Source organism: Epinephelus lanceolatus, chromosome 14 (genome assembly GCF_041903045.1).
Source record: "Epinephelus lanceolatus isolate andai-2023 chromosome 14, ASM4190304v1, whole genome shotgun sequence".
Classification (NCBI taxonomy): Eukaryota; Metazoa; Chordata; class Actinopteri; order Perciformes; family Serranidae; genus Epinephelus; species Epinephelus lanceolatus.
The window spans coordinates 15798620-15826170 of NC_135747.1; the positions used below are offsets into that span (position 1 = coordinate 15798620).

The 27551-nt window shown below is 41.2% G+C and overlaps 2 protein-coding genes across 2 annotated transcripts in view; both read left to right on the forward strand.

Moving 5' to 3' along the window:
* Nucleotides 1–38: 38 nt before the first annotated feature.
* Nucleotides 39–2166, forward strand: LOC117249806 (C-X-C chemokine receptor type 4-like). Its single transcript, XM_033615541.2, has 2 exons — nt 39–179; nt 498–2166. Exons 1-2 carry the CDS (start codon nt 156–158, stop codon nt 1623–1625), a joined length of 1152 nt encoding a protein of 383 aa, XP_033471432.1. The 5' UTR covers nt 39–155; the 3' UTR covers nt 1626–2166.
* A 3608-nt stretch (nt 2167–5774) lies between these two features.
* dars1 (aspartyl-tRNA synthetase 1) overlaps nt 5775–27551 on the forward strand; it is a 33287-nt gene continuing 11510 nt past the window's right edge. The window contains exons 1-9 of the mRNA XM_033617712.2: nt 5775–5933; nt 9724–9826; nt 12052–12081; nt 12455–12512; nt 14228–14320; nt 15986–16088; nt 22276–22378; nt 22930–23010; nt 26733–26792. Coding sequence (XP_033473603.1) covers nt 5911–5933; nt 9724–9826; nt 12052–12081; nt 12455–12512; nt 14228–14320; nt 15986–16088; nt 22276–22378; nt 22930–23010; nt 26733–26792 — 654 coding nt within the window. The 5' untranslated portion in view covers nt 5775–5910. The remainder of the gene's footprint in view (nt 5934–9723; nt 9827–12051; nt 12082–12454; nt 12513–14227; nt 14321–15985; nt 16089–22275; nt 22379–22929; nt 23011–26732; nt 26793–27551) is intronic.

Here is a 27551-nt window from a genome sequence, read left to right on the forward strand (position 1 = left end):
GTGAACCCGTTTTTGGAGACGAGCGCGTGCTGCTCCTCCTCCTGTCGGGGGAGGGGTCAGAAGCACCGGTGGTATATAATGACTTGTTTTCTTACAGGCAACAAACTGATCACCCTGCTTCTCATGCGAGCCCACACTGGTCCGAGCATTAGAGTATGGACAGATTGTTGAACATGACGGTGAGTTTCTTTACTGCTACTTTTTGAACATGTGGTAGATTAATCTGTTTTTGCTTGAGGCTGTTGAAAGACAATTAATGTTTGATCTGTTTAAGCATCACATGTGCTAATAGTGGTGTTATTCATTGTGCTTTTTTATTTTAAATGAACACTTTTATTAAAGAAATGATATGGAGAAAAGTACAATTGAAACTTTTTACACAATTGCAACTTTAGATACAAGTTAAAAGATGTTTTTAAGAGAAATTGGGTTTTGTAATGTGAACGACTGACCAGATCCCAACTTACGTCTAACTTTACCATTTCTTTTTCTTGCAGTTGAACTATTCATATGACTTTGATGACAACAGTACTGACAACATGTCAGAGGAGTCTGTAGACTACATCATGGACTATGAGGAGCCATGTAGCACAGCGCTCAGCAGCGAATTCAACAAGATTTTCCTGCCAGCAGTTTTCGGAATAATTTGTATTCTGGGAGTCTCTGGCAATGGATTAGTTGTTTTTGTCATGGGCTTCCAGAAAAAAGTTAAGACGATGACAGACAAGTACCGGCTCCATCTCTCTGTGGCTGATCTCCTCTTCGTCATCACGCTGCCGTTCTGGGCCGTGGATGCAGCCAGCAGCTGGTACTTTGGAGGTTTCCTCTGCAAGTTTGTGCACATGATCTACACATTGAACCTGTACAGCAGCGTACTGATCCTGGCCTTCATCAGTCTGGACAGATATTTGGCGGTTGTGCATGCCACCAACAGCCAAGCCACAAGGAAGCTGCTTGCAAACAGAGTGATCTATGTGGGTGTGTGGCTGCCTGCAGCTGTGCTCACTGTACCTGACCTGGTGTTTGCCACGACGCTGGACACAGGGTCTTTCTCAAACTTTCTCATCTTCGACGAGACCATGGAGACTGCAGACTCCCGGATCAGCTGCCAGCGCATCTATCCGCAAGAAACCAGTCAAAATTGGATAGTTGCCTTCAACTTCCAGCACATCCTGGTGGGCTTCATACTGCCCGGTCTGGTCATCCTCATCTGCTACTGCATCATCATCGCCAAGCTGTCGCGAGGTGCCAAGGGCCAGACTCTGAAGAAGAAAGCGCTGAAGACCACGGTCATCCTCATTGTTTGTTTTTTCACCTGCTGGCTGCCCTACTGTGTTGGCATCTTCTTGAACAACCTGATAATTCTGAAAGTGATCTCTCCCTCTTGTGAACTTGAGCAAGCACTGTCCAAGTGGATTTCAATCACAGAGGCGCTGGCCTTTTTTCACTGCTGCCTGAACCCCATCCTCTATGCTTTCCTGGGAGTTAAATTCAAGAAATCGGCCAGGAGTGCACTGACAGCCAGCAGCAGATCAAGTCAGAAAGTGACTCTCATGACAAAAAAGCGAGGGCCAATTTCATCTGTGTCAACAGAGTCCGAGTCCTCAAGTGTTTTGTCAAGTTAACAAACAGTCAAAATCTGAGTCTGTGACTTGATAATCTCAGGAGAGAAAGAAAAACTAAGCTTCAGTTTCAAAGAACTTACTACATTTTGTACAGATGTAAAAAGAAAGAGTTTTTATACTTTTTGATTTGTTTGCCTTGTTAACTGCGATTGTGTGTCTTGTGTTTTTATCGCAATTTGTGCAAGTTTTATGTCCCTCAAAGCAGATTGTGTCCTCAGGCAGTGCCTCATTTCCACTCGTTCAGCTTTACAATCAAGATTCATTTTCTGTGTTTTCATCTTTACAATCTGTGCTGCTGTATTAAAGCTCAGGCATACGATGCCCTATTCTGTTTTTAGGGATGGTAGCTGCTCTTGGAAACCTGTATATAGTTTGTAGCATTTGTGTGTTCGCACTTAAGTTGTGTGACTATCTGAAAGCTATTATTTATTGCTGTCGTTCACACTGGAAGTTTTGTAAAAGAGAGAAAATGCATGCTGCTTTTTTTTAACCATTTTATATTTGTTTTTTTATGGAAAAATAAAAAATTTAGTGCTTCTAATACAACTGTGTGGTGTGCATTTTCAGCTAAAACCAGCTCCTCCTTCCTTCAGGGGGTGGGGGATGAGGTGTGTGTGTTGGAAGGGTGGGGTGGAGGGGGGGGGGGGGGGGGTGGGGGGGGGGGGTCCTAACACAAATGTCTCCACCTGATCTGCCTAGAAAGCAGAAGGACGACTGAGCAGGCAGGCCCTGTAATTGCAGGAACATCTGTGCACTTTTACATCTTAAGCAGCCATGACACAAAAGCTAAAATCTTTGGTTATAATTAGCACCCATATGGCTCCTTAACAAAGAAAATAGCATGTTAAGTTCTCCTTTGACTCATTTTCTTTCTTTTCAGTTTGCAAGATATACTGCCTCCATTATGTTTGGCTTGTAAACAAGTGTTATCCTCATTCACTGCACAGAGTGGGTCAGTGGGTCAACTTAGCTATCTCCCAGCTCACAAAACAAAAAATAATAGCATTCAGGACACTGGTTGTATATTCTGACAATGCATATAGGCAGACATAGTCTTTGTTGAGCACTCGTTCAATATATCATCAGCAATAAAGCTGCAGAATTCTCAAGTGACAAGATCCAACATAAAAATGACACGTTTTGTGCACACACATTGACATCAGTCTCACTGAAGGCTCTTCTATTCTCAGTACATAGTAAGGATTTAATCTGGGTTGACTGGTGACAGGGTGATGTTCAAGTTGGAGACCAAAGGAAGCTGGCAACAATAGATCCTGAGGAAGATGAAGTTGTCAAATGGCCGCCTTGCAATGCAATGCTGGCATCCATTCAAGACTCCAACGGAGCAACATTTCCATTTCTTTAAGTGTAAAAGAAGGTGTGAAGTGCCCCCTTCAAGCCACAAGGTTAATGGATAATTTGTGGCTCTGGTCTCTCACGGTGACACAGGATGAAACAAAAGGTGCTTTTTTTCAGTTGGAAATGTTCCCAGATGATTCGGAATTAGCATATGAGCTGCGTTGCCTCAGTCTGTGCAGAGACAGATATGTGATTAACACTTCCAAGTGCTGAGATGAATCTGTCTTCATCTGCTTCTCCTTTTACTGTCACCCAGAAATGTTGTGAGAGACTTTAGGATCAGATCAACCACCGTATATATGCAGAACTGTACTTCATGTAAGCTGATATGTGAGGTTAATATTGACCTAAGACACACATCGGATATCTTAAGTACATGTTTTTAAATAAAAGTGCACAGATATAAAATATAATCAGAAAATCTTTACTGTTGCAAACTTCTGTCCAACAAAAGACTTTAAAAGAGATTAAACCAGAAGCATGATTTGAACAGAGGCTATCTAGCTGGTCAAGACAACAAGATGAATGTGGTTTTACATTACTAACAGTTCACCATATTTTTTTTTCATGAATTTTACTGATTATTCGGCTCCCATTGATGTACAACATGCCATTTTCTAAATACTTAACCGTTATCACCATAACAAACTATAATGCTTTTATCTTTATCATCCAAAGTGTCCACTTCAGTGCACAAACAGTACTCAGAGCCCATTTGGGAATAAACCCTTGGGTGCAATGAGTTGTCCTTTCATTCATAATTAAAGCCTTTGCTCGCTGTGTGTGATGAGAAAATATTCACGGTTTAGCAACATACACATCTAAATCCGTATACTGCCTCTTCAGTTCTATCAGCTTAAATATGTGTTTATTTTACATAGACCAGGCTCTTCTGACATGATAATATTCTCATGATACTGTAGTCATCGCCTCCTGCAAAACATCAATATCACCTTCCTGTGCAATATTGCAAAAGTCCAACCTTTCTGACGTCTTATATATTATTCAAAACAAACTCATATGTGTATGTTGAAGTAGTGAGGAGTTTCTTGTTTGCATTATGGGTTAAAGGGCAAAGCTGTTGAAATGGACAGGAAATGTAGTCTTCTGGTGATTCATTACCAGTGTGCATCAAGTTCCTAACTGCAACTTGAGACCACGGTCCAGAATGTGCAGCGCCTCATTCAGGTTTTGCTGTTGAGATGTACTGAATTTATGAGAAGCAGTAAGTGCAGAGATTATTTTAAAGGGCTAATACAAACTGAGCATGAAAGGAACACAAATACCACAGGTTCCTTTTGGGCAGTGACATGCTCCACTAATGGTTACATTGTTTTGGTTGGAAAGTGAGCAGCAGGAAGGCTGTTTCCTGCACTGGGAGCTCCTGTGGCCAACAGCCTGAGAAAAGCTTTGATGACCCCCCACTGTATTCAAACCACAGTCACTAGCTGTGCTTGGCCGTTCCTGCAAAGGTCAATGGATACCTGGATGCACTGAGTGCACTCGACCGAGGGTGTGAAAGTAATTTCACGGAGGGTGTCAGTTTTAGTGTTCATGTGGATATGGTAAAACTAAGACATGGCCACACATGCTGGTGTTTGTGTGCATGTTTTTTTTCTTGTATACATCTAATGACAAAATAGTGTAACTAGTATGTAATTATAAGGTTCTTCAGCATTAGGGCACCTTCTTAACCAAATACTTTAGACCACAGACTACAGTTTGCACAGGGTAGTTGGGTGCTAATATTCCGCCCTATAATTTTTTTGGCATCTGAAACAGAAACACCCAAACAATGCTGTACCTTGATAAACAATGTACTCAGCTGTGTATGGAGGATATACGCAGGTACAGGGGGTACTCCCACCTCTTTTTCTGGCTTTTTTCAGCACACCTGTCTATCAGCCAAAAAGCTGGAATATATCGGAGAATATACCCATTTTTCCCTCTGTTACCTATAGGTAACCTGTGGCTCCGGAGCCACATGTGGCTGTTACGCCCCTCTCCAGTGGCTCCCTGTGGCCTTGACAAAAAACATGGCGTGAAAATGAACAACATTTTGATTAAAATAAAATGAAATGAAATGAAATGTAATAAAATAAAATAAAATAAAATAAAATAAAAATAATAATGACAATAATAATGTAGTTCAGATGTCTTTTTCTCTACATTTTGCCAAACCTCTGCAGCAGTGGCCAGTCTTGAGTCTCCCTATGGATTCCAAATCCACAAAAGGAAAAGTCTAAGAGGAAAATAAAAATTATAAAAGTGCGTGGACAAATTTGTTGTCTTCCACTGCCATAACTGCAAAGTTTAAGTACCAAATAATCATAAATAGCCCACAGCAGAGTAGTAAAGGTTGATAGTAAAGGTTACTGACCCCTGACCTAATAAAACACCCTCCTCATCAACAACCACTACATACTGCCATAGGTTGCATTTAGTCCACACCATTTATTTTCCTTTATTGCAGTTTTACACGATTATCAATTCACATTCAATCTGGTCCTTTTTTACAGAAATGTCCATTTTCTAATGTTATTTGAAAATGTCCCTCACTTCCAATCAAATTAGCCTGCTTATTTCCAGAATTTATTTTCAAGTTGATTACAGATGTGGCTTTTTGGCATAATATGATCTGATTATATAAAAAATGATAAATTTAACCCTTTTCTAAAGCCATTCAGGTTTTTTTCCATTATTTTGTCTATTTTGTCGCGCGCAGGAATAACAATATAAGTCAGCCGGAACTACCCGTCAGACACTCGTTTCTTGCCGGAACCCTCAGCATCCGCCATTTGGTGCTCCGCTGAAACAAGTCCTTCCTTCCTGTGCACGTCCATGCTGTGAACAGCTGATGTGGTGCTTCTCTCTGACAGACAGCCGTGAAACATTTCGTCCTCATTCTTCAAGAACATAACCCGACATGACTAAAGAGGAAGCTCAGGGGTAAGAATGAAGTGAAAGTTGCGTTGTACGTCTCACAGCAGCTCCAGCACTCTGCGCTTTAACTAGCTTATGCTAACACTAACGTCGGTACAGTTAGCAACTAGCTAGCATTACCTACATAAGCAGCAGATTGCATCATCTGACAGTTCAAGTAGATGCATGTCAAAAGCTTACCTGTATGAACAGAAAGTTTAAATAGCAACAACATAAACACAAGATGAACCTGCATGCTGGCTGGTGTGTGTGTGCAGTCTCGGTTTTATGTGCTTCATCACCATATTACATTAAAGACATCTTGAATCACATTCATCCACATTAGGTCGTGTTCAGTAGGCACATCCCCCTGCTGTAAAGTTACACCTGTCAGTTTCGCCTCTGGGTATGGACCACGTCCTTTCCAGTGTTAAAATCGTAGTTATAGACAAGGAATGTTTGAGGTGTCAGTTAAGCAGTCTGTCTTAAATAACTTCATTTTATTGCAGAAAATACACTGAGTGATTGCAAAAAGTAAATCCTGGGTGATGCAAGTCAATGCAAAACTAGCCCTGCACTAAATACTACATTACTTAAAATATTAAGATTTGGTTAATAACTACTTCTACTTGTGTGTTACCTCAATTTTATGGTACAAAACAGCATTATAACAAAAGCTGTTTCTAAAGTTTTGTATACCTCACTTACAAATAGTAAGGAGAAGTATAAGATCTTGTAGCACCTTACAGTATAATACAGATCAGTACGATAGTATTAAATAGTAGCTTCAATAATTACAGGTGATTTGAATCAAACCTTGTCAACAATCAGGGTGGTACGCACCAGATTGGCTACGATACTGATATGATACTTTAGTCACGAGATGATACAATTTCAATTTTCACCGTGTTGCGATATGCTGAGTATTGTGATGACACATATTGCGATATCTTGATATTAATTTCTTTTTTCAAGTGCAAATAATGTTCCCAAAGGAAAACTTTTTAACATCTTTTTTATATAATAAGATAAAGTTTTCAGTTAGCTAATCATTTTTATTGTCGCACAGTGTTCCAGGGACACTGTTGATTTTATTATTCTATAGGCTACCAAAAGTTTCATTTGTATTTGGTACATTAATAATTTATACAATAAAAAAAAGGATAGTTGGCACGGTGTGTAGCCATGCAAAAATATCACAATAACATATTGTCCTTCCCCTCACACCCTTAATCAATGACTTATTTGTTTCACAAATGTAAGATTGTAGGGCTGCTGCACTGGATTACATTTCATCGTAAAGAACTTTAAATTGGAATTCTGTGTACTTTGGATGACTAAGCCTCAGACAAGGACTGATAGCAGAGATTTTTTTAATGTGCAACTGCTCTCTCCATTTATTGCCTTTTATGAATACACCTGTTTCCGTTATGATGTCTGTTATTCAGTAATGGCAGTTAACTGATTGTTGTGAGTTGCCAAATATCACTCGCCATTTATGTTTCACTTTGCAACATATATTCATTGGTCTGCAAGTACTTAAATTTGCAAGGTAAAGAATGGAGAACCACAAAATTTGTTTTCATACTGATTTGATAGCAGATTGCAGACAGCTGCTCCAGAGAGTCAGCCCATCTCACTTGCCTCAGGATGAAAAAGATTGTTAATCCAGTTTAACAAATCCAACCAGTTGGTGGAGCACATAAAGACCAGCCCAAGTGCTTTAATAATCTGTGTCCTAAATTCACCTTCACCTGAACTGAAGGTGAATTTAGGACACAGATTATTAAAGCCCAAGTGCTTTAATAATCTATGTCCTAAATTCACCTTCAGTTCAGGTTTGTAATAGCACTGCTGTAACAAAGGGTAGCAATAGGCGACTCATATGTGTTCCAAAAGAAATGTATCACCAAATTTAGTTACTTTCAGGTGTTACAAACAATTTTGTCTTCAACTTGTTGGAACAATGATAGTTTTAAATTTAGCCATAAGGGAAGTAAAAAACTTCGTGTGAAGTCCCCGCTCAGAAGAAAAGGATATCATGTTTTGTGATTTTTTTGTGTCTTGTTTAGGCTTTATTGCTATGTATAGTTGGCCTTTGGTTCTTGTTATTTCCTGTGTCTAAATAGGAGCAGCTCCCATTTTGCTCACAGGCTTCCCTCAGGTCCAGACACCTGGTCATAAGGAAAACCAAACAGCACTCACCCATTCACCTGCAGTCTTAGCACACATTTATAACTCTGCAAGTCGCATTTGTGTAAAGTCCAGACTGTTTATAATATTAAATCTGTGACTACTTGGTTTATTACAGCTTATTTTATTTTACAACCTTTTGTTCTTTGACCTGAAATATTGGCATATCACTTAGTCATTGGGCCACAGCTGCTGCTTTAATGGTGCCCTGATTAAAAACCAGCATGCATCACTTGAATGCTTTATTTCAGTTTGAAAGGCAATGTTTTCATTTCACTAAATATGTGATTAAATATTATTATTAAAATACACAAAAATGTGACCTTGTTCTCTATTGTGTTTAACTACAGCCTGTTTATGACTGTTTTCGAAGGTTTGTATTAGTTTTAAATAATTAGATTCATGTGCATTTCTGCTGTCCTACCCGCTGTATTGTGATCTGTTACATCTCGATAATAAAAATAATAATAATAATAATAACTTTATTTATATAGCACCTTTTAAAAACAAAGTTTACAAAGTGCTTTGACAAACAGAGCAAAATCAGTACAAACAACAATATAACAGCAGCAGGTAATACAACAACAACACACAAAACAGCAGAGGCAGACATATACAGCATGGCAGCAATAAGGTAGCAGCAAGGAGTACAGGAGGAAACAGCAAAGGGAATAAAATAAGTAAATACAATACAACTAAAACACTAATAAATAAACAATACAAGAGAAAGAGGAGAACGGCAACATCACATAAAAGCAAGTCTATAAAAATGGGTTTTAAGAAGTGATTTAGAAGAAGTCACTGAATCTGCAAACCTTAGATCCTCGGGTAGGTCGTTCCAAAGCCGAGGGGCCCTGATGGAAAAAGCTCGGTCGCCCTTAGACTTCAGCCTCGACTCTGGAACAACCAAAAGGCCCCTGCCCGAGGATCTAAGGCTGCGTACAGGCTCATATGGGGTCAACATTTCTGTTATATAGCTAGGGGCCAGACCCAGATGTGCCTTAAAAGTGATCAGTAAAATCTTAAAATCAATTCTAAAACAGACAGGGAGCCAATGAAGGGAAGCAAGGATAGGGGTGATGTGATGTCGTCTGTTAAAACCAGTGAGAAGCCTAGCTAAGAGTGTATTTAGTCTACTGTTCTGTTGCAGCCACAAAACAAACTTTACTTTATAGGCTAATGTCACGCCTTTATCAGCACTGACGCTGTTGTGCTGTGTTGCAAGGCAGTGACATTTAACAAATAAAGACACCTTTAGGTTCAGATAAAACTGAATGTTATCATAATCAGATAATCTGTATTCCTCACAAATTCTATACTAGATTAAAAGTGCTGCTGAGACGACTGTCTCCTTAAAGCCTTATTGTTTATCTCGCTAATCTTACTTTCTGACAACTCTGCTTTTAGCCGTCCTCCAAACTCCCATCCCTAAATTCACACAGGCTACAGATGTTTTGTTTGAAACAACAATGGGGATGCAGGTAGCACAGACTTAAAAGCTGGAGGTGGTGATGGCTTGGAATGATTTTTCCCAGGCGGTCAACAACTTCCTCATGGGATACAGGAGGAATAGAAGGTGGAAGTTGACTTAAATGTTTATGTTGTGTACCTCTTCCTGTTTCAGAGCGGTGGAGGAGGAGCAGCAGGCTCAGTCAAAGAAAGGCCTGAAGAAACAGCAGAAGGAAGCGGAGAAAGCTGCAAAGAAGGCTGAGAAGCAGGCCAAGCTGGTCAGTGTTGTATTTTTTTGTTTTGTTTTTTCTGTTTTGTTGTTTCACATCCGTCGCCCCCTCTTACAGCTGGTAGGGCTGTGACGTGCAACTCTGCAGGGCATTGTGGGTCCGAGAGGGTCGGTTAGCTGCAGGGGGGGCAAGAGTATCCATTGTTTAAGTATTCCTGTCATTTTGGTTTGTTTATGTCCACCCAAACAAAGTGCTATTTTTTCTACATGGAGTGCATGACATATAAGCAGCTCTGAACATGCAACTGCGTGTTAAGATAGACATGCATATGTACACAGTACCCGGGTGCGGGAGCCCTTCTGAGTGGAGTTTGCATGTTCTCTCCATGTCAGCGTGGGTTTTCTCCGGGTACTCCAGCTTCCTCACACAGTCCAAAGACATGCAGGTTAATTGGTGACTCTAAATTGTCCGGTGTGAATGTGAGTGTGAATGGTTGTTTGTCTCTATGTGTCAGCTGTGTGATAGTCTGGCGACCTGTCCAAGGTGTACCCTGCCTCTCGCCCAATGTCAGCTGGGATAAGCTCCAGCCCCCCCGCGACCCTCAAGAGGATAAGTGGTTAGAAAATGGATGGATGGATGTACACAGTAAGGGCCACTGTCACAACAACGTCGTATGAGCTTTATTAATCATTAATAATGTTAGTCAAATTCATCATGAATGTCCTTTGTCGATGCAGTGGTTCCAAACTACTTGCAGACAAAAAAAAATGTGCAGCATAATCACCACATCCGATGTCACAGTAATGGCCTACCGCTGCTTTCAAATTAAAGCACGGTTGGAAATTAGCATTGGCCACCAGCCAAATGCTGGTAAAATATGCAAGTGGCAGTTAGATTTGCTTCACTCACCAGCCAAAAAAACAATGGTAATCTATTCAGAACAGGGAACTGAAGCCGTTGTATCCATCCATTCTCTCCTCAAAGCCAGAACACAAGAGTTGCTGGTCTACAGCTGGCTGGATTTGTTAGTTTGTTTGGGTTATTTTATTTCGTGACTTTAGTGACTCTAAATTAGCCCTATAAACCATCAGAGTCATTCTATTACCAATCAGAGCAGCAAGTCCTGTTTTCTTTGAGGTAAAAGTACTGTATTTGTTAAAGATGTCTGGTGGCTTCTAAGAAAGCATAGATTCAGTTCCCTGTAGGAGAGGGCTGTCTGACAGCAAGGTAAAGCCATGAAAATATTCTCAATATAGTGTACACTATAAACTGAAATTGATTTTTTTTTTTTTTTTTCGGCAAGCCTCTTTCTGGATGTGCAGCAGTCCGTCTCTAAATTTTTCCTTAGGCAGTCCCTCAAAGCAAATGCATCATCTAGCTTGACACTGACTTATCCAAGACTAATTAGACACCCTGTGCATCAGTGGGTCATGATTCAATGGGCGTTTATAGGTGAAAGCAAGAAAGTCTGCTGAATTTGTCCAGTCAGCATGTCTCATGGAAGAAGCAGGTGTTGTCACTGTTTAATACCTTGGCTATTGCTGCCTTTATCAGTGCAGCCTAGGAAGCACTGCCTAGGGGGAGACCTGAAAGCTGAGTTGAATGTTCATTGAGTGAGTGTTAGCTTTGTTATTTGCCGCCGTGCACTTTTTGTGCTGACACTTGTCACTTTAGTGGCTCCGGTGTGGGTTGGTTGCTTCATGGCCATAGCAGGTCTATATCCAGTTGATCATAAGCTGCAATATCATCCATCATGTGAGTGGATTATCATATCAAGGATGGGCGATTCCAATTCACTCCACCGCCACCAGCCATTTCCATACACCAATATCAATTTGCATAGGAAATGGAATTGTAACTTTGCCAAGAGTCGATCTCATCGCACTGTGGGAGTCATTTGCCTAGGAGTCAGTGCAGAGATAAAGAATCTGTCCACTTATGCTGTTTCTATTACAAAGCAATATCTCCGCCTGCCATTACTCATTGTCTATGATGTGTTCGAGCAATGTGTAGAAGGGGCTGTGCATTCCAGGGATCTGAGGCTTGGCTCCAGGACTGAGCTATGATTTATTAATTTTATTCAAATCCCTGATAGCACAAGATGAAAACACAATTTACATGACTGCTGTAGCAAAACGGTTTAAGTTGCTCCATTTGAAGTCAAATGTTTTTGAACATTTTTAATGTTTTGAATTTAATAGATAGTCCTCTTGTTGTTGTTTCCCGGCTATTTGCAATGCCCTTTAAATCCCTGCTGCCTCTTTGTGTTTCAGGCTGCAGAACAGCAAGGCGCAGAGGAAGATGTAAGTATCCCCCACGGACCGCAGTACTCATCCTCTAAGACCAGTTCTCTGCCTTTCTGTCTGACTTTGATTCTACCTTGGCTTCCATACCTTTGCAAGAGTTTGTATGTAAATACCTGCATGCTGGAATCGCTCTGTTTCCTGTTCAATAATTTTCCCCTTAGCTCGTGATAAGCCTCATTATCTGTTATGTTGGTCTGTTATCTCAGATGTGGCAGACAGACTGACGCTTATGAAATCAAAGTGGCAGAGTTGCCTTTGAGAACAATAGAGAGATGATGTGCGCATGCCAAAAGTGGTGTGATGTTTTATTTAGCTGTTTGATGAAACGGCTGATGTCGGCTGCTAAGATGACGAGCTTTTATTCTTTCAGGACTTTGCCAAGGACAGGTATGGTGTGTCAGCCATGGTCCAGTCCCAACAAAAACTGGGTTAGTATCAAAGTTATATCCTTCACTCATCAGTCACTCAAACACCCTTTCATTGTGCTTTTCAAGATTTTCAATGGAGCAAATGACGAAGGGTTGAAACATTTGCTTGGCCTTGTTGTGACCACAAGGTTATTGACCATATAGACACATTTTTCTGTCACATACGGTGGTAAATTTGGTATTTTAGGTATAGTTTAATTAGATAGAATTAACATTTTGGCCTGCCCCTGTCTCAATTCATCACATTTGTCTGATCAGTCTATTTAGATATTTTGTAGTGTATTTCATTATGTGCCATCTGTCCTTGTTCCCACAAACGTGTCAGCACAGCGAATGAAAGATGTGCATTTCAGAAAAATGTACTCATCCATTGTCACGCACAAATTCACAGAATCCGATTACACGGCAAAGACAATAAACAGAGAGACTTCCTTTGGTTTAAACAGACGTCTGTTTTAGTATCATTTCCAGGTACCAGTGTTGAGTGCATTCGGTTATTTTTTTCATATCTGTGTGCTGCGTTATTCTCAATTTCCTGTCAATCATTTGACACTTAGCAGAAATGGAAGTCTCTTATAAACTCATAGCTCTAAAAGCTTTTTTTATTTTTATGTGTGTTGGCTCTGACTTACCTAGGAAAGTCTTTCATTTAAAGATTTGCTTGACAGTGTATTTTGAAATAGTTTAATGTCTGAAAAAAGTTATTTATGCAATTGTAAACCAGGCTGGGGTTACAAGGTCAATTCAAGATCACTTCTTCCTTCTTCTTGTCACAAGGACATTGCAAGTCATTCATATATCATCATACACTTGTCAGCCCCGTGTTAGGGAAACTTAGGGTTAAATTGACACATTTCACCTCGACATCCCCTCTCGAGGTGAGGAAATTAACATGATGAAAAAAGACATGGCGTCCTGAAATGGAGAACTTGCAGCAACTGTCAAATTATGTTTTGATACAAGTCGACATCCTGATCCAGAACTTCTCAGATTACCTTAGTCTGGCTGTCAAAAGTTACAGATAACACGCTTACATCTGATAAACATCATGAAAAATGCTTCTGGTCCCTTCTCTCAACACGATTGCAGCGCTGATAATTGCAGCAGCTAATAGTGTATGTGATGGCTCCTGGATGAAAGAGGCAGCAGGTGGACCTGTCGAGGTCGTCCATCTGTCTGGATGCTCTTTCAGCTTCAGTGGCAGCAAACAAACTAGGGCCTCGCTCACCTGCATGCCAAGCTCAGCCATCGGGACAGGCTTGGAGGTGCGGGGGTGCGGAGGGTGAGGGCTTTCATGTGGGTTTGACGTAGAGTTTGCAGCCAAAAGGGCGGCTCTGTTACCTCTGGTGTAGCCTCGGTGTCTGCTTCTCCTGCTCGCTGATAATAAGGAGAAAGCATGCCTCTGAGTGACACAGGTGAAACTAGAGTCAATTTGTCATATAGCCCACAGAGAATGGGTGAGTTAGACAGCTTTTCAGCAGCCCTCCTAGTGTGTCTTATTTATTAGGCACGTCTGTAATTTGAGCAATTTATTGTGTGTATGTCTGCACATGCACATGCTTGCTTATTCACATTTCTTTCTGCCTTTGGGAGTGTGCAGAGGAGAGGAGGAGGGGGACTAGATTCTTTACACAGAGGGGGGGGATAGAGGCAGAAAAGTCCTTTGAAGTAATGACTTCTTTGTGTGTGTGTGTGTGTGTGTGTGTGTGAGCTAGACAGGGTGTTGGTGCGGATCCAAGACCTTACTCTTGAGAAAGCTGACCAGCTGATCTGGCTGCGTGCCCGAGTCCACACCAGCAGAGCCAAAGGTGAGCCCCCCCCCAATCTTTGTTCACCTTTTTTTTCCAGCTTAGAGTGACTTTGTTTTGTGCAAAAGACACAAACAGCCCATATTAGATGACCCCTGTGCTAATCCTAGGTGTACTATAGTGAAATGTCTGAAGCTTTTGCCCTCAGGCCACTACGCCACGTCACCCCCTTGTTCTAAAGACCAAACGGCATCACCGGTTGCCTTTGACTTTCCTTTAGAGTTCCCATGACCTAGATGACTGATATTACTCTCTTCAGGCTGATCAACACTGAAGTTCAGAAGCTATAAAAGAATCAGGCGACTTTCATTGCAAAAATACATAGCAAACTGTATCTTATAATTAGTCAGGCTCACTAAATGTAGGCTGTGTGTTATCATTGTCAAAATCCCCATCACTGTGTGATTGTGACAGTAACAACCTCCGAGCTAGCAACCTACACACTTAAACACCTTTTAAAGTTTAATGTGGCATTTTCTTTGGGGGGAATTTAGCCATGTTTGTGTCGGGGCGCCACCTCCCACATGCAAATGTTCCACCAAAACAACTTCCCTCCAGACACTGTTTTGCAAGGGCACCGTGGCTGCATCCTGGACTCAGCACCTTGTTGTTGGTTTAAAGAAATACTAACAACCAAGAGAGTTTTTTTCCCCTACGTGCATAATTATGATGGGTTCATCCAGACCTTTCTCCAGCGATGGCACAGTACAAGACAGGTCTAGCTATATAAACTAACTATTTGATAAGACTCCCCTCCCATTTTCCACAATATATTCCTCTGTGGGATTGTACAGACACTCGCATAGCAGTTTTTTTCCCCCATTCCTTCCACGTTAAGCAGAGTTTGACAACCTCAGGGTGTTTTTGATATCATTGTCAGACGAGCATGTCGCTGCCAACTGGAAGCTCAGATAACCTCCATTTGTCGGGTTCCACCTACTGGCAGCCATGGAGTTGCTCTAGTGGAATACAATGAACCCACTCAACCTTGCCAGGTTATTAAATCTCTGTATGAAACGCAGAGCCTTTTGGCTGCTTAGCTAAACGTGTGATTACAAATAAACTAAGGTCTCAATGATTATCTTTTTGCCATTTCCTTTCAAGATAACTTCCAGAGTCAAGAGTCACTTCCCCTCCACTCATGTCTCCATTCTCTCCGTTCGCTGTAAGGATGTCCGTGTGAGCAGAATAACATCCTGATTTGGTCTGGGATGAGGTGCATCTGTTGGTGGGATTTTGGCATTGCTGTTATCCCCACCACCCTCCCCCTTCTCACAGACAACAGACATCAAAGTACCTGGGTGGTCTGACTGTCTACTGCCCCAAGTTTTTGTTGGCTAACTTGTTTACACTCTTCCTAGGTGTGTGTGTGTGTGTGTGTGTTTGTTAGGAAGGTAGCAATCACCCTTTCTCCACACAGTGCTCTTCAAAGAGAAGCTCCGTTTACAAATGTTTGACACTTTACCTGTAGATGACAAGGCAGATCCTTACAGCTGGGGGAAACCTTCTTCATCAGGAGTCACACGTAGACATTTGACTGAACAATGAAGGCACATTGCTTCAGAGAGAGCGCCTGAGCTTTTATTGTGACAAGCTTGTTAAGCTTGCATAATAGAGATCTTAACAGCCCGGCACTACTCACTGTTGTTGTTGTTTTGTTTTCAGGGAAGCAATGCTTCTTGGTCCTGCGTCAACAGCAGTTCAACGTGCAGGCACTGGTCGCAGTGGGAGATCGTGCCAGCAAGCAGATGGTCAAGTTTGCTGCAAAGTGAGTACCGAGACTGCTCTTCCTGCCAGAGAGGGCACAAACAATGGTGGGAAAATCCGAGGCCCTAATCGTACACCGATCCATTTTCACACATTCTTAGCGAGGTGGAGGGTGGGGGAATCAATCATTTTTCACTTGACAACAAAAGCTGGCTGTTAACAGGGCGGGATTACAGCAGTGTTTTAATGGAGCTGTTCCTGTCGAGATGGCAGATACAGCATCTTGGATCAGAGGAGGAAGACAGTCTTAAGAGCCAAGCATCATTATTCATGTTAGCAGCCAAACTCCGGCCCATTACTGGTAGTCTATGAATGAACTCGTCTATCAGCGGATATGCACTTTATTAAAAGGGCTCAAGGGGAGGGGCTGATAATAATGCTGTGCTAGACTGACATGTGATGTTCACGAGGGGGTGCTTGTGTGAAATAATTCTAAAACTGGACTTTAAAGAAATATTTCACCCACAAACTGACCATTTGTATGTCAGTAAGTCATGCCGTGTTACCTTGCATTTGTCAAGAAAACTTTGTTTTTCTCACATGTTGCCACGGAAAATGGCAAACTCTCACACAACTCGTGCAGTATAATCCAAGTCTCATTTATCCCATCGTATGCTCAGTACTTACAAACATGCATTTTTGTTAAAAACCATAGTATTGGAGTCTGACTGAGAAGAGTGTGGATGAGTTTCACTTTTAGTTCAGTTTGAATAATGTGTGTGTGGGAAGTTCTGAGCATACAACTGGATGTATGAGACTTGGATTATACTGCAGTAGAGTAGTATTAGAGTTTGTGAACAGATGTTTTAATATAGATACGTTGTTTAACGTATGTTCGCCGTTTCCCATGGAGGTGTGTGAGGAAAAAGTTTTCTCCATGAATTCATGGCAACACAGCATGACTAATTAATACACAAATGGACATTTTGAGGATGAAACATTTCTTCAAATATAACATTTATGACATCATTCATGTATTGTGTTGAAACAGTGCATTCATCAGATGTTTGGAAGCATCTGTTTTCCATTACTACCACTGTTTGATGACTTCAGTATATTTGTATATGGGGTAAACAATAATTATCATGTCTTACCTTGATGGTACCTCCTCAGATATTGCTAAATTAGTCAAAGGGCAACACCCACAAGTGTAATCTACCAGACCAAAATGGCAGTTAAGACATTGGATAATGAAGAACTTAAGCAATGCAGAGATTGCAGCTGTATTTGAAACACGCAGCTATCAAAGCCTTACAGCCTCTCAGAAACAGAACAGACAGACAGAACAAGTGTCTGCGGTTTCATCCTCCCAGAGAATCTTACAAAAAGTCGAAAGAAGTCAGTGTGATTAAAACTGTTAACTAAGCAGCACGTCACTGAGAAAGCAGTGTCAAACGTGGGATGTGTCAGGCTCCCTTATTGTTCTAGACAGTTTGACCTTAGTGCTGAGACCACTGTGGTTTGACCATAGGAAGAGTGTCTCTTCTCAGCTTCTCACTTCCCATGATCATTTAGGACTGAGCCGCAAAATAAGGATGTCTGCATGTCCTTAAAAGTCTTAAAATATCTACATGCAAATCTACTTCCGTATGGGGCTACACATATACTACTTAACTTTATGCTTACTTGCAATGCTTGAATAAGAAAGGATAATTTTTCCAAAACCAGTCTTATATTTGGGTAAAATTATCTTTAAAAGGCCTTAAGAAGTGTTTAAGTGAAGTGTGTGATAGCTGTAGACACCCTGAAAACAGCAGCTGCAAAACTGTCTGTATTATAGAATTTAAAAATGGGTATATTAGATAGCATTTACAACAAAATAAAATAACTGTAATTCATGTAATACCTTGAGAAACATGGACATGCATTCAGTAAAGCCAGATTAATTTCAAAACATGAAGAACTTAATAAAATAAGTAGCTGACGAATGATGAAGTTTACGCACACACCTGCCTCAGTCATATGTAAACAAGTCGGCGCTACTAAATGTTTGATGAATACTCAAATATGCATAAATTACCATTTTTCACACATTCATTACTCTCATGTTTTGTAAATGAGACCCTTGGAGCCTCTTTGTGGTTTGTTGCAGTGTGTTGCGGTTTACAGGGAACTGAACCCAAGCACAAGAACATTTTTCTAACGAGGGCGAGGTCACCGCTGCACAGACCAGAGTTTTGACCTCTGCCGCCTGAACAGGCTGACCCCACTTTGTTAGAAGCGTCAGAATCCCCTGACCCTGCCGTAGTTCCCCACGGTCACTCAGCTGACCTGCTCCCAGCCGTCTTTGAGATTCAGCTTCTGTTACACCGCAGTGCTTTGCAGCTTCAGCACTGAACACCAGTGACTTCAAACTGCATGTTGTTTAATGTTGTGGAAAAGTTTGCCGAATGCCACAGGATATTGTGTTAATGATATTGTACACACATGTTGGTATATTTTTGTAACCGTCGCATGATTTATTTTATGCCTAGCAGTTTCTCAGTCTGGTTCTGCAATGTTGTGGTAGGACAGTTAGGTTGTTATGCAATACATTGCCACCTAACAACGGAGCGAGTGAAAGTGATGACACGGTTGCCGAGACAACATGGTCTTACAACAACACCCAAAAATAGCGAAGTCACGCCACAGCGTAACAGTTTACCAAGAGTGTTTCAGATCGCGCAGCTGGCATCGAAATGAGTGGTTTTAATATTTAAATCTTTAAGAACAGGTGGCACGATCGGTCGCTGTGGCTTTCTGGCCCACATGTGGTTTCACACACTTTGGTACGATGATTGACAAGCCGAGTAAGACCCCGGATTACAAGTAAATCCTCTCATAATCATGCGGGGGGCAGTTATGACATTGCTGGGGTAGTCTCCTTTCACATATTGTATGTCCAAGTCATCCTCTCACTCACACAATTTAATAAGGTGATCTTCACACTCTGCTACCTTTACTCTGCTCAAGTACCTCAGGAGTACCAAGTGTAAAGCAGAAGGGAAGTGTGGCTGATATGGCTTTTAGAACTGGAATAACAGTAATCATGTCTGACTGTTGTGTACCGGGAAGTTTGTAGGTTTAATTCAATCCTGACTCACCTGATGCAGTCAGAGCTGATTCAGAGTCAGAGCAGAAGAATTGCTGATTTAGATGACATGTTATAATCTTAGCATGCCCTGTTTGTGTGTGTGTGTGTGTGTGTGTGTGTGTGTGTGTGTGTGAGACCTTCATTAGTCAGCAAGAGCAGTAGCCCTAACACTGTCTAAAATGCCAGCTGTATGTAGGGTTGCAGCATATACTGGTGTCAAGGTATACCATGGTATGACAATTTGTGGTTATCATACTGGGTACATTTGCCGATCTTCGGTACTGAAAAAAAAAAACTGCAACCAGACGGAGAATCACCTTTATTTAAGTTGTTTTCAAAAGGAAACATTTCACGCAAACTTTCACTAAACAATGTTTCAAATTAAAATTATAGTAATAAAGCATTTCAACCAGAAGAAGTTGTCATTCCTTTAACCCTTTGAAACCTGAGTAAGTTGGTTTGATTTTTTTTTTTTCAAAAACATGGGAAGAAGGCAATCGGCAACAAAAAGAAGAAATGACCCCCCAAAAATTTGCAAGAAATTAGTAAAAAAGAGAAAATTCAAAAATAGTTTTCTAATTTTTTATTTGTTTTTTGGGGGGAATTTGTGGGACATTTCTCACCAGGTTTTTCCCCATGTTTCTGAAAGATTTGCTCAGGGTTCAAAGGTTTTAATACTTGCGAAAGGCACCTGAATGAAGCACAAGAAAACTAATGTCGCTCCAGACTTCAGAGGGTTAAGGGTCATTGTACCTGATAATAATAATTGAATAATTGTGCAGTACCATCTACAGTTATACCGTGAAACCACAATATTTTCTGAGACTGTTGTCATACTGTAAAAATCTCATACCATTGCAACCCTAGCTGTAAGTAGACTAAAGGGTTAGTTCACTCTTATTGAAAATGTTCTCACTTACTTCTACTGAGATGTAGCGGTGGAGATTTTTCTATTTTTTTGTGTGGAGATTTTTAGATATCTGTCACTGAGATTTCTTTGTTCCACTCCAACACAAAGGAGGTGAATACAATTTCATAGCAGCAGTTTTGGATGTAGTGTCTCCCCCCAAACTGGACGTAACAGGACATTAAACAGTAGTAGGTGTCCTGCATCAGACTGAGAAACTGTAATGTTGTTCTACTCTAGTTTGTTTTAAAGAAGGCCTGTTTTTGCAGCAGTGGTTTCTTCTGAATCTTTAATCTTTGTCTGTCTTTTTATTCGCCTCAGCAATAAAGCGGTCAGAAGTCTCAGAGCATAATGAGAGTATAAGTGACATGTCAGGTTCTGAGGGTAACGTTTGGCACCGCTACTTGTTTGTGGGAGAGTGACAGGATCGATGTAAACATCCACTCTCTGTATGGTCTTTCACCTTTTGAAATTGGAAAGTCAGTCCAGTGAGCTCTCCTTGCCTATTACATTATTACCTCTGCCAGGGAGGTTATGTTTTCAGTTCGCCTTGTTTGTTTGTTCATCTGTCAGCAGGGTTGCAGAAAAACAACTGACCTGATTTTACGAAAACTTGGTAAAAGGATGTAGCATGGGCCAATGAAGGACCCATAAAATTTTGGTGCAGATCGGAATCACAGGGCAGAAACACAAGTTATTTTCACTTTTGTTAACACTGCGAGATAGGGCATTGGCCTTGGCTGAGGTCTGCGCTCTCCAAGTGCCCTTCTGGTTTGGTGATGCATTAGCAGCTGAAGTAATTGGCCATATGTGTCTTTCATGGTCAGAGTGCTGTTGTGTTCCTGGGACACTGATTCAGTATAAAAGCAGCCTCTCCCCCTCTTTTTCTCTCCAAGTCATATATTTTTCGTCTCCGTGTGATATTGTCAGCTCTCAGTAACTCTCAGTTAATCAGTCTGTTTCCCTCAGTGTGCTCTGAACGCGTTGTTGCCAGCCTCTGGGCCATGCAGCGGAGGTTATTAATGTGGGGGATTTATTTATCTAACTGATCTACGACTAGAGGGGAAGGACTATGGCGGCAGCTGTCGTGGGGCTGAAGGGACAGCGGTACCCCAGTGTTCAGTCCCTCATTACTGCTTTTTAATGAGGAGGAGTGAAGGATTACAGCGGGTTTCCCATCTGGCCTTGCGCTGCATGACAGTCACTGTTGTTCTTCATATCTTATGATGATGCACTAGGTTTTAGTGAGAAGCCTGTATTGCAGCCTGAGATGCTGCATTATTTTGAGAAGCCAAAAATTAGAAATCGGTTTCTCTTCACATGCTGTTGTTTACTTTATAAACTGTGATGGGGGAATTCTTACGGCTGTGGTCAGAATCAAACTGTTTTTGTAGTAGAGCTGGGTACTTCCCAGGAGCTGTGAAATGATGTAAGCTGTAACGCTTTTGCAACACCTTTTCTCAAAGCTCCACAATCTCCCTCCCACTTCTCTATTTATTTACTTCTCCTTTTTGATTGATTGGCTTTTGAACTGTGTGATCATGCACATTACTACGATACAGCCTATCATCTGCTGTGGAATTAGCTGGTGCTGGTTTAATAGTGCACACCCCATTTGATAGCCGGGTTAAGTTAGGGCCTTTATACCGCTCAAAATCACAGTGTGATGCCACCAGATGCAAAAAATAAAATGGGCTTCTTTTTGAAAAAACAGTATAGTGACAGGAATCATTTTAGGGTCCCAGAATTTGTTTTGAAGTTAGTAAAATTGTTGCGTAATGGCGTATTTTTTTTAGCAATTCCATATCAGACTGCCAAATCTGTCTCAAATAAGATACGTGAAACATTTTCTTCCCTGTCTCAACCTGTTTATTTGAGCCTAACGTAAGTAGACACATGTTTGTGTTGAGCATAGAAAGGAGGATAGCGGTTTTATTATGAAAGCCACAAGCCTGTGGCATCTCAACATGCCCCTCTCCCTCCGGTTAGCTAATGTCACCCCACCACCCGGCTCAAAAGCACTCAACCCTATCCCACTACACCGCCCCCTGCACATCACACCATGAAAAATGAAAATGCTTGTCTGCATGCATCAGTCACACTTTAATAGAAATATTTTTCTCAGGCAGTTAGCCTCCCACACAGATGAGTTTGTTTTCTAAGTGCTATCCGTTGTTTACACTCCACCCTCCCAACTGTCTCCACCAGCATCACCAAGGAAAGCATAGTAGATGTGGAGGCATCGGTGAGGAAAGTGGAGCAGAAGATCGAGAGCTGCTCCCAGCAGGACGTGGAGCTGCACATCGAGAGGGTGGGCATGCTATTCACTACAATCATCAAACACACACAGTTCTTAATACACAACACACTCTACGCTCAAACTGATCATTAGTTACTCCAAAACATCATGTGTGTTTATGTTGTAATTGCTACACTATACTAGCTGCATTTAAGGTAGCGAATACATAAAACTTCAGTGATGGAGAACAAATTATTCTCCAATATAATGCAATCCAATGCAACACCACAAACTCTTTTGATACTGTCTCTAAAATAGGAAAACCCAACATAAATGTGATGCAAGATGTACAGTACTGCAGGGCTCCGTGGATTGTATTAGATTCTACAGGGTTTTTTCTGTTTGTATTTGTTAGCAGCGTGGAAACTCACAACTTTCCCACACATAGTCCTTCACACATAGATGAGGTTTTAACAGATGAGGCTGTCAGTGTCTTTCACTTTGACTTGTTTTGTCTCCGCGTGGACTCCAGGTACTTTCCGTTGTCAGAACATCTTAATGGAAACGTTGGTGGTTTGTCGCCTTCTGAATTTCAATGCTCTTCATTTCTTCTCCCCTCCCAGATTTTTGTCATCAGCCCGGCAGAGCCTCGTCTCCCCCTGCAGTTGGAGGATGCCGTCAGGCCTGATGGAGAGGGGGAAGAGGTGAGGATGAGTGTACAGGTGGATGAGAGGGCATGAAAAGCGCATTTCACCTATTTTCTCTGCTGTGCCTACTAATGTGAAGTATTGGCTGACAACCTTGATCTTATTCACTCTTATCAGTGGAGCAATACACCGCAGCTCGCACTGATTGAATGACATTAGGTAGGTGATTAATGCCCTTTTAAGGATCCATTATGTGTTTTGGTTTGGCTGGAAAAGAGAAAATCCAACCAGCAACAATCTAGAAGTTTTCGATTGGAATAGACTGTGGTACATTCTCAAGGTGAAACTTTTTTTTTCTGTCAGGTGAAAAGAATCAGCATGTAATGCCAATAAGACAGCTCAGTCTCAGTCAGACAGAAAAAACATCTGTTACTCTGCTCCAGACTCTGCTTTAATTTAAAAAATTCTGACATCAGCCTCACCGTGCGAGACACAGGAACTGACTGTGTGAGAGCCCACTGTCTCACAATGTTCATGATTATCCATGACTATACGTGACAAAAACGTAATAGACAATTAAGCCTTAATGTATCTGTACACTTTATGTTACATTGTTGCATATCCATGTGCGACCTCACTTTGTCCTTCAGAGAGAAAAGGTGTCAGTCAGGACAATAGAGATTCCGGTTTTTGGCAGACTCAAGGATTGGGTAATTAAGCCTGGTTAAATTAAACAAGATTGAGAGCAGAATGGCTCGCGCTGATTAACATCACATTCAGTGAGTAATATCACCTTGTTTGACTCACCCCTTCTCCATGCAAACTGTGATTTCATCCCGCCGTGCTTATAAGAGCCAGCAGCCGAGGTTTAGGGAGCCTTCTGAATTCCAATTAAGGAGATTTGTGCATCAATGCCAGATCATTTAAGAGAATCGTGATGCATTCAAGAAGTCATTATATTTCCCACCCACAGTGTAGGTAGTCATAAATGGTCATTAAAGGGGATCTATTATGCTCATCTTCAGGTTGATACTTGTGTATTGGGTTGCTACTGGAACATGTTTACATGCTTTAATGTTCAAAAACACCTGAATTCCCCCTCTGTGTGAAACACTCTTTTAGCACCTGTCTCTTTAAGCCCCCATTCCTTAAATATGCTCATTTTGATCTCACTGGTTAGCAGTTTTCAGTCTTTTGTATTTCTGCATATCTGCACGTCATTGCAAGTGGGGAACGACTGTAACAGAGTATAGCAGCACCTTCTACTGTGAAAAAGCAATGATAGAAGCCTCTAAACACAACTGTGTATGTTCCAGCAGGAATATGATCTGAAATCTGGGATAAAGTAACACATCGGCAACCAGGATTATATGTTTCCCTGAGGTTAGCAAATGTAGCAGTGTATAAAATGCAGACATTTGCAGTAGCATGCCTGGAGTAGATGGACATATAAAGAGATCCATCATGAGCTGATGCCATCTTGTAGCCAAAGTAGAAAAAATCTTGTTCAGAATCGTCTGAAGCCTGAGGTTTTTGCGTAAGGGATTACATTCACATATGTCTGCCTTATTATTTGAAACTTTGGCCACATTTGATATGAACATCCAACACTGTAACATTATATATGACAGAAAATAAGGAAAAGCATAATAGGTCCTCCTTAAACTTTGAGGCTGCTTTTTTTTTGGAGCATGAATCACTGGCTTACTCGTGAGTCAGTTCGATTCAGGCGTGACTGGTTGGTGATTTGTATGGCTATTGATGTGTGCAAATACCGAAAAACTTCAATTAATAGCCCGGGCTATTGTTTGTGTAAATCCCTGAAATCAACAGGCTTATATTTGGGGCGGGCCTTTAATTCCTTTCACACCAAACTGTTGCTCAGCAAAGATCAGGAAATATGATCAGATTGTTCATTTAAACCCGTATGAAGACTGCTTGTTTAAAAATAAGGCTTCAGATAATGTCAGTTAGATAGATCAGTTATGATCTAGCTCCAACAGCACATCAGAGAGAGAATGAGTTACGGTACTCGAGGATTAGGCATACCGACACAACAACACTTTATCCTGTTAAAACAATACTCACAACTTGGATTAATTTTTACAAAAAACACGTTTAATTCTTTTGATCTGAGGCCCCTTACGGACTAGAGGAATACAAATAAGTTACAGGGTAATTGAGGTATGGATGCATAATCCGAGGTAGCCGACAATCTGGTTTTATACATTCAAAGAACTGATATAAAAATGAACTGCTTGGCAACCAGACCAGGTGTCTGATTGAGACAGGAGATTATTTGTCAAAATGTGCAGCCACACCGAGCTAGTAAAAGGGACTGGGCTTCTAATTGACATTTTACAGCAGCTACTGCATTTGGCTCAGTGTGTTGTCAAAAAAGTTGAAAGCATTAACTCTGGGCAGATTAGGAGAACCAGTTGGAGTCTTCAGAGTTGCTGCTGGAAATGCTGCATCACTTTAACAGGTGGATTGATGCTTTAGTAGTGCTCCTGCAGAACCTGAATGTAGTTTTGTGAAGTTTACATACAGCAGATATTTTTATCAAGCTGTCCCATCTGTCTCTGGGAAACAGAAATGTTGCTATAATTCTGACTTGTTGTTGGAGAAATATCAAAAATGTGTGGTGGCTGTCTTTGGCTGGCATGTTTGTTTGTGAAATGAAAATTGTGACCCTGAGAACCAAAATACCTGTTGGCAGAGACATTGAGCTGCATATCAGTGAAAACACATATTTTTCTGAAGAATCTTTCATTGCTCAATTCAAGTTTTGTCGTGATTACCAATAATGTTGCAGCCACAGCTGTTGGATGCAAACTTTCCTATTAAGAGATTAAAGCCATCAGATCAACAACATTTGTAATGGATGCAGGTAAAAGTATTGCCACACCCCAATATTTGCTCTGATATCAAATTTTATATTATCATATTACTTTGTAAATGTATCATGAGGAAAACAATATATGGGTGTCACCATACCAGACACAGCTGAGAGCCAGCCCGTGTTTATCCAGTAAGCCGATCTGTGCAGCTGCAGCAGCATCCCAGGTGCTTTCTGCTGGGGATTCAACATGTCAGTCACACACTTACAGCAGCACCTGCCTTCCCGAGAGACACGGGCCTTAACAGCCCTGTCTATCCGACTGTACGCCCATCTAACCTTTTGTCCCTCTGTGTGGGGCTGTTTGGAGCAGGATGTGGCTACACAGGCTATTAGCTCAAACCCCAGCGGGTCCTGAGGAAGCCTGACATCCATGACCCTGGAAGCAGAGGTTCCTCCCGTGATGAAACATTTATACTTTTATTTGTTTTTTATTCTTTTCTATTTTATTGCTGTGTTGTCCCACATTGTAGATGTATTTTGCTGCGGTTGACCATGTAATAGTCACTACAAGGAAGAAAGTAACTGTATTTTTTACTTGTTGGTGTTAAAGCTGGGAGGAGTAGGAGCATGGTTGTTGTACAGTGTTTAAATCAGGAAAAATGGCATGTAGATTATTGTTTTTGCAGGCTGATAGTCTGCCAATAGCTGGTATGTGACCTAGAAATTTTCTACAGAAAATGACTTGTATCAGATGTTTCCTTGTAGTGCCCTCCTTGTGCGATTTGAAAAGCCTCTGAAACGCATTTACACATCACTGGCCACAAACACTCCTGTGAAAAGAGGAGAACAGAGCGGGAGCTGCTAGAACAGCTACATTGTTGAATATTTCATAGTCTGAGGATTTTTGGTGATGTGATAATGTTTTGTTTGCCCTCAGGAAGGCAGAGCCACAGTCAACCAGGACACCAAGCTGGACAACAGGGTGATTGATCTCAGGGTAAGTTGCTACCAGAGCTGAGGAAAAAACAAGTGGAAAAACACTGAATTTTGTGACACAGCCCGCAGAGTGTCTGCCTCGATGTATCTAATCTCGCAAGTGACATGTTCACATTTGAGGCTTGAGTGGTTCAGGAGTGGTTGTCTGGTGAGATGAAAAAAGGTGTTGGTTTAGATATTTGAGGCAACACCTGTTTAAGTTAGCCTTTTCAGACCTGGTTATTCACTGTTTCTGTTAAAGTTGTAAGTTTGATTATTCCTATTTAAATATACAAATGCAATAGTTATAATAAAGTTCTTAAATTTCATCTAGTAATATAGGAAGCTTAAAAAATTAAAGCAATTAGAGGAGAAATGTTAAGTATTTTTTTACAATAACAGGAAAGCAGACAACCTCATAAGCTTGTAAAGCAAAGCACTTCACCTTTAAAGTGAAAAAGACATGGCTGTGATTTTAGTGGGTTGATGCTATCAGTCCCCTGCAGTGTGGGAGATGTGCTAAACCTATGTCAGCAGCAACAGAGACGGAGCCACAAAGCGTCTCATTGTTTTGATCTGTGCCTCCCACGTGTATGATGCAGCAGGCAGGAAGGCACTCACACCACAGCACAGAGCCGCGAAGCTCACGAGCCTCAAAACAACACCTGTTTCTATAACACTGTGCACTTTGAGCTCATGGACACGGGTCTGTCATCAGTTGTGCTTTTTAGAGCCTCGCGAAGCTGTAAAGTGGTTCCCACACTGGCAGACAGGCGCTCCA

Coding starts and splice junctions, on each gene's coding strand:
- LOC117249806 (XM_033615541.2), top strand. CDS start 156: ATGGACAGATTGTTGAACATGACG. Junction 180..497: donor ACAGATTGTTGAACATGACG/GTGAGTTTCTTT, acceptor TTTTTCTTGCAG/TTGAACTATTCATATGACTT.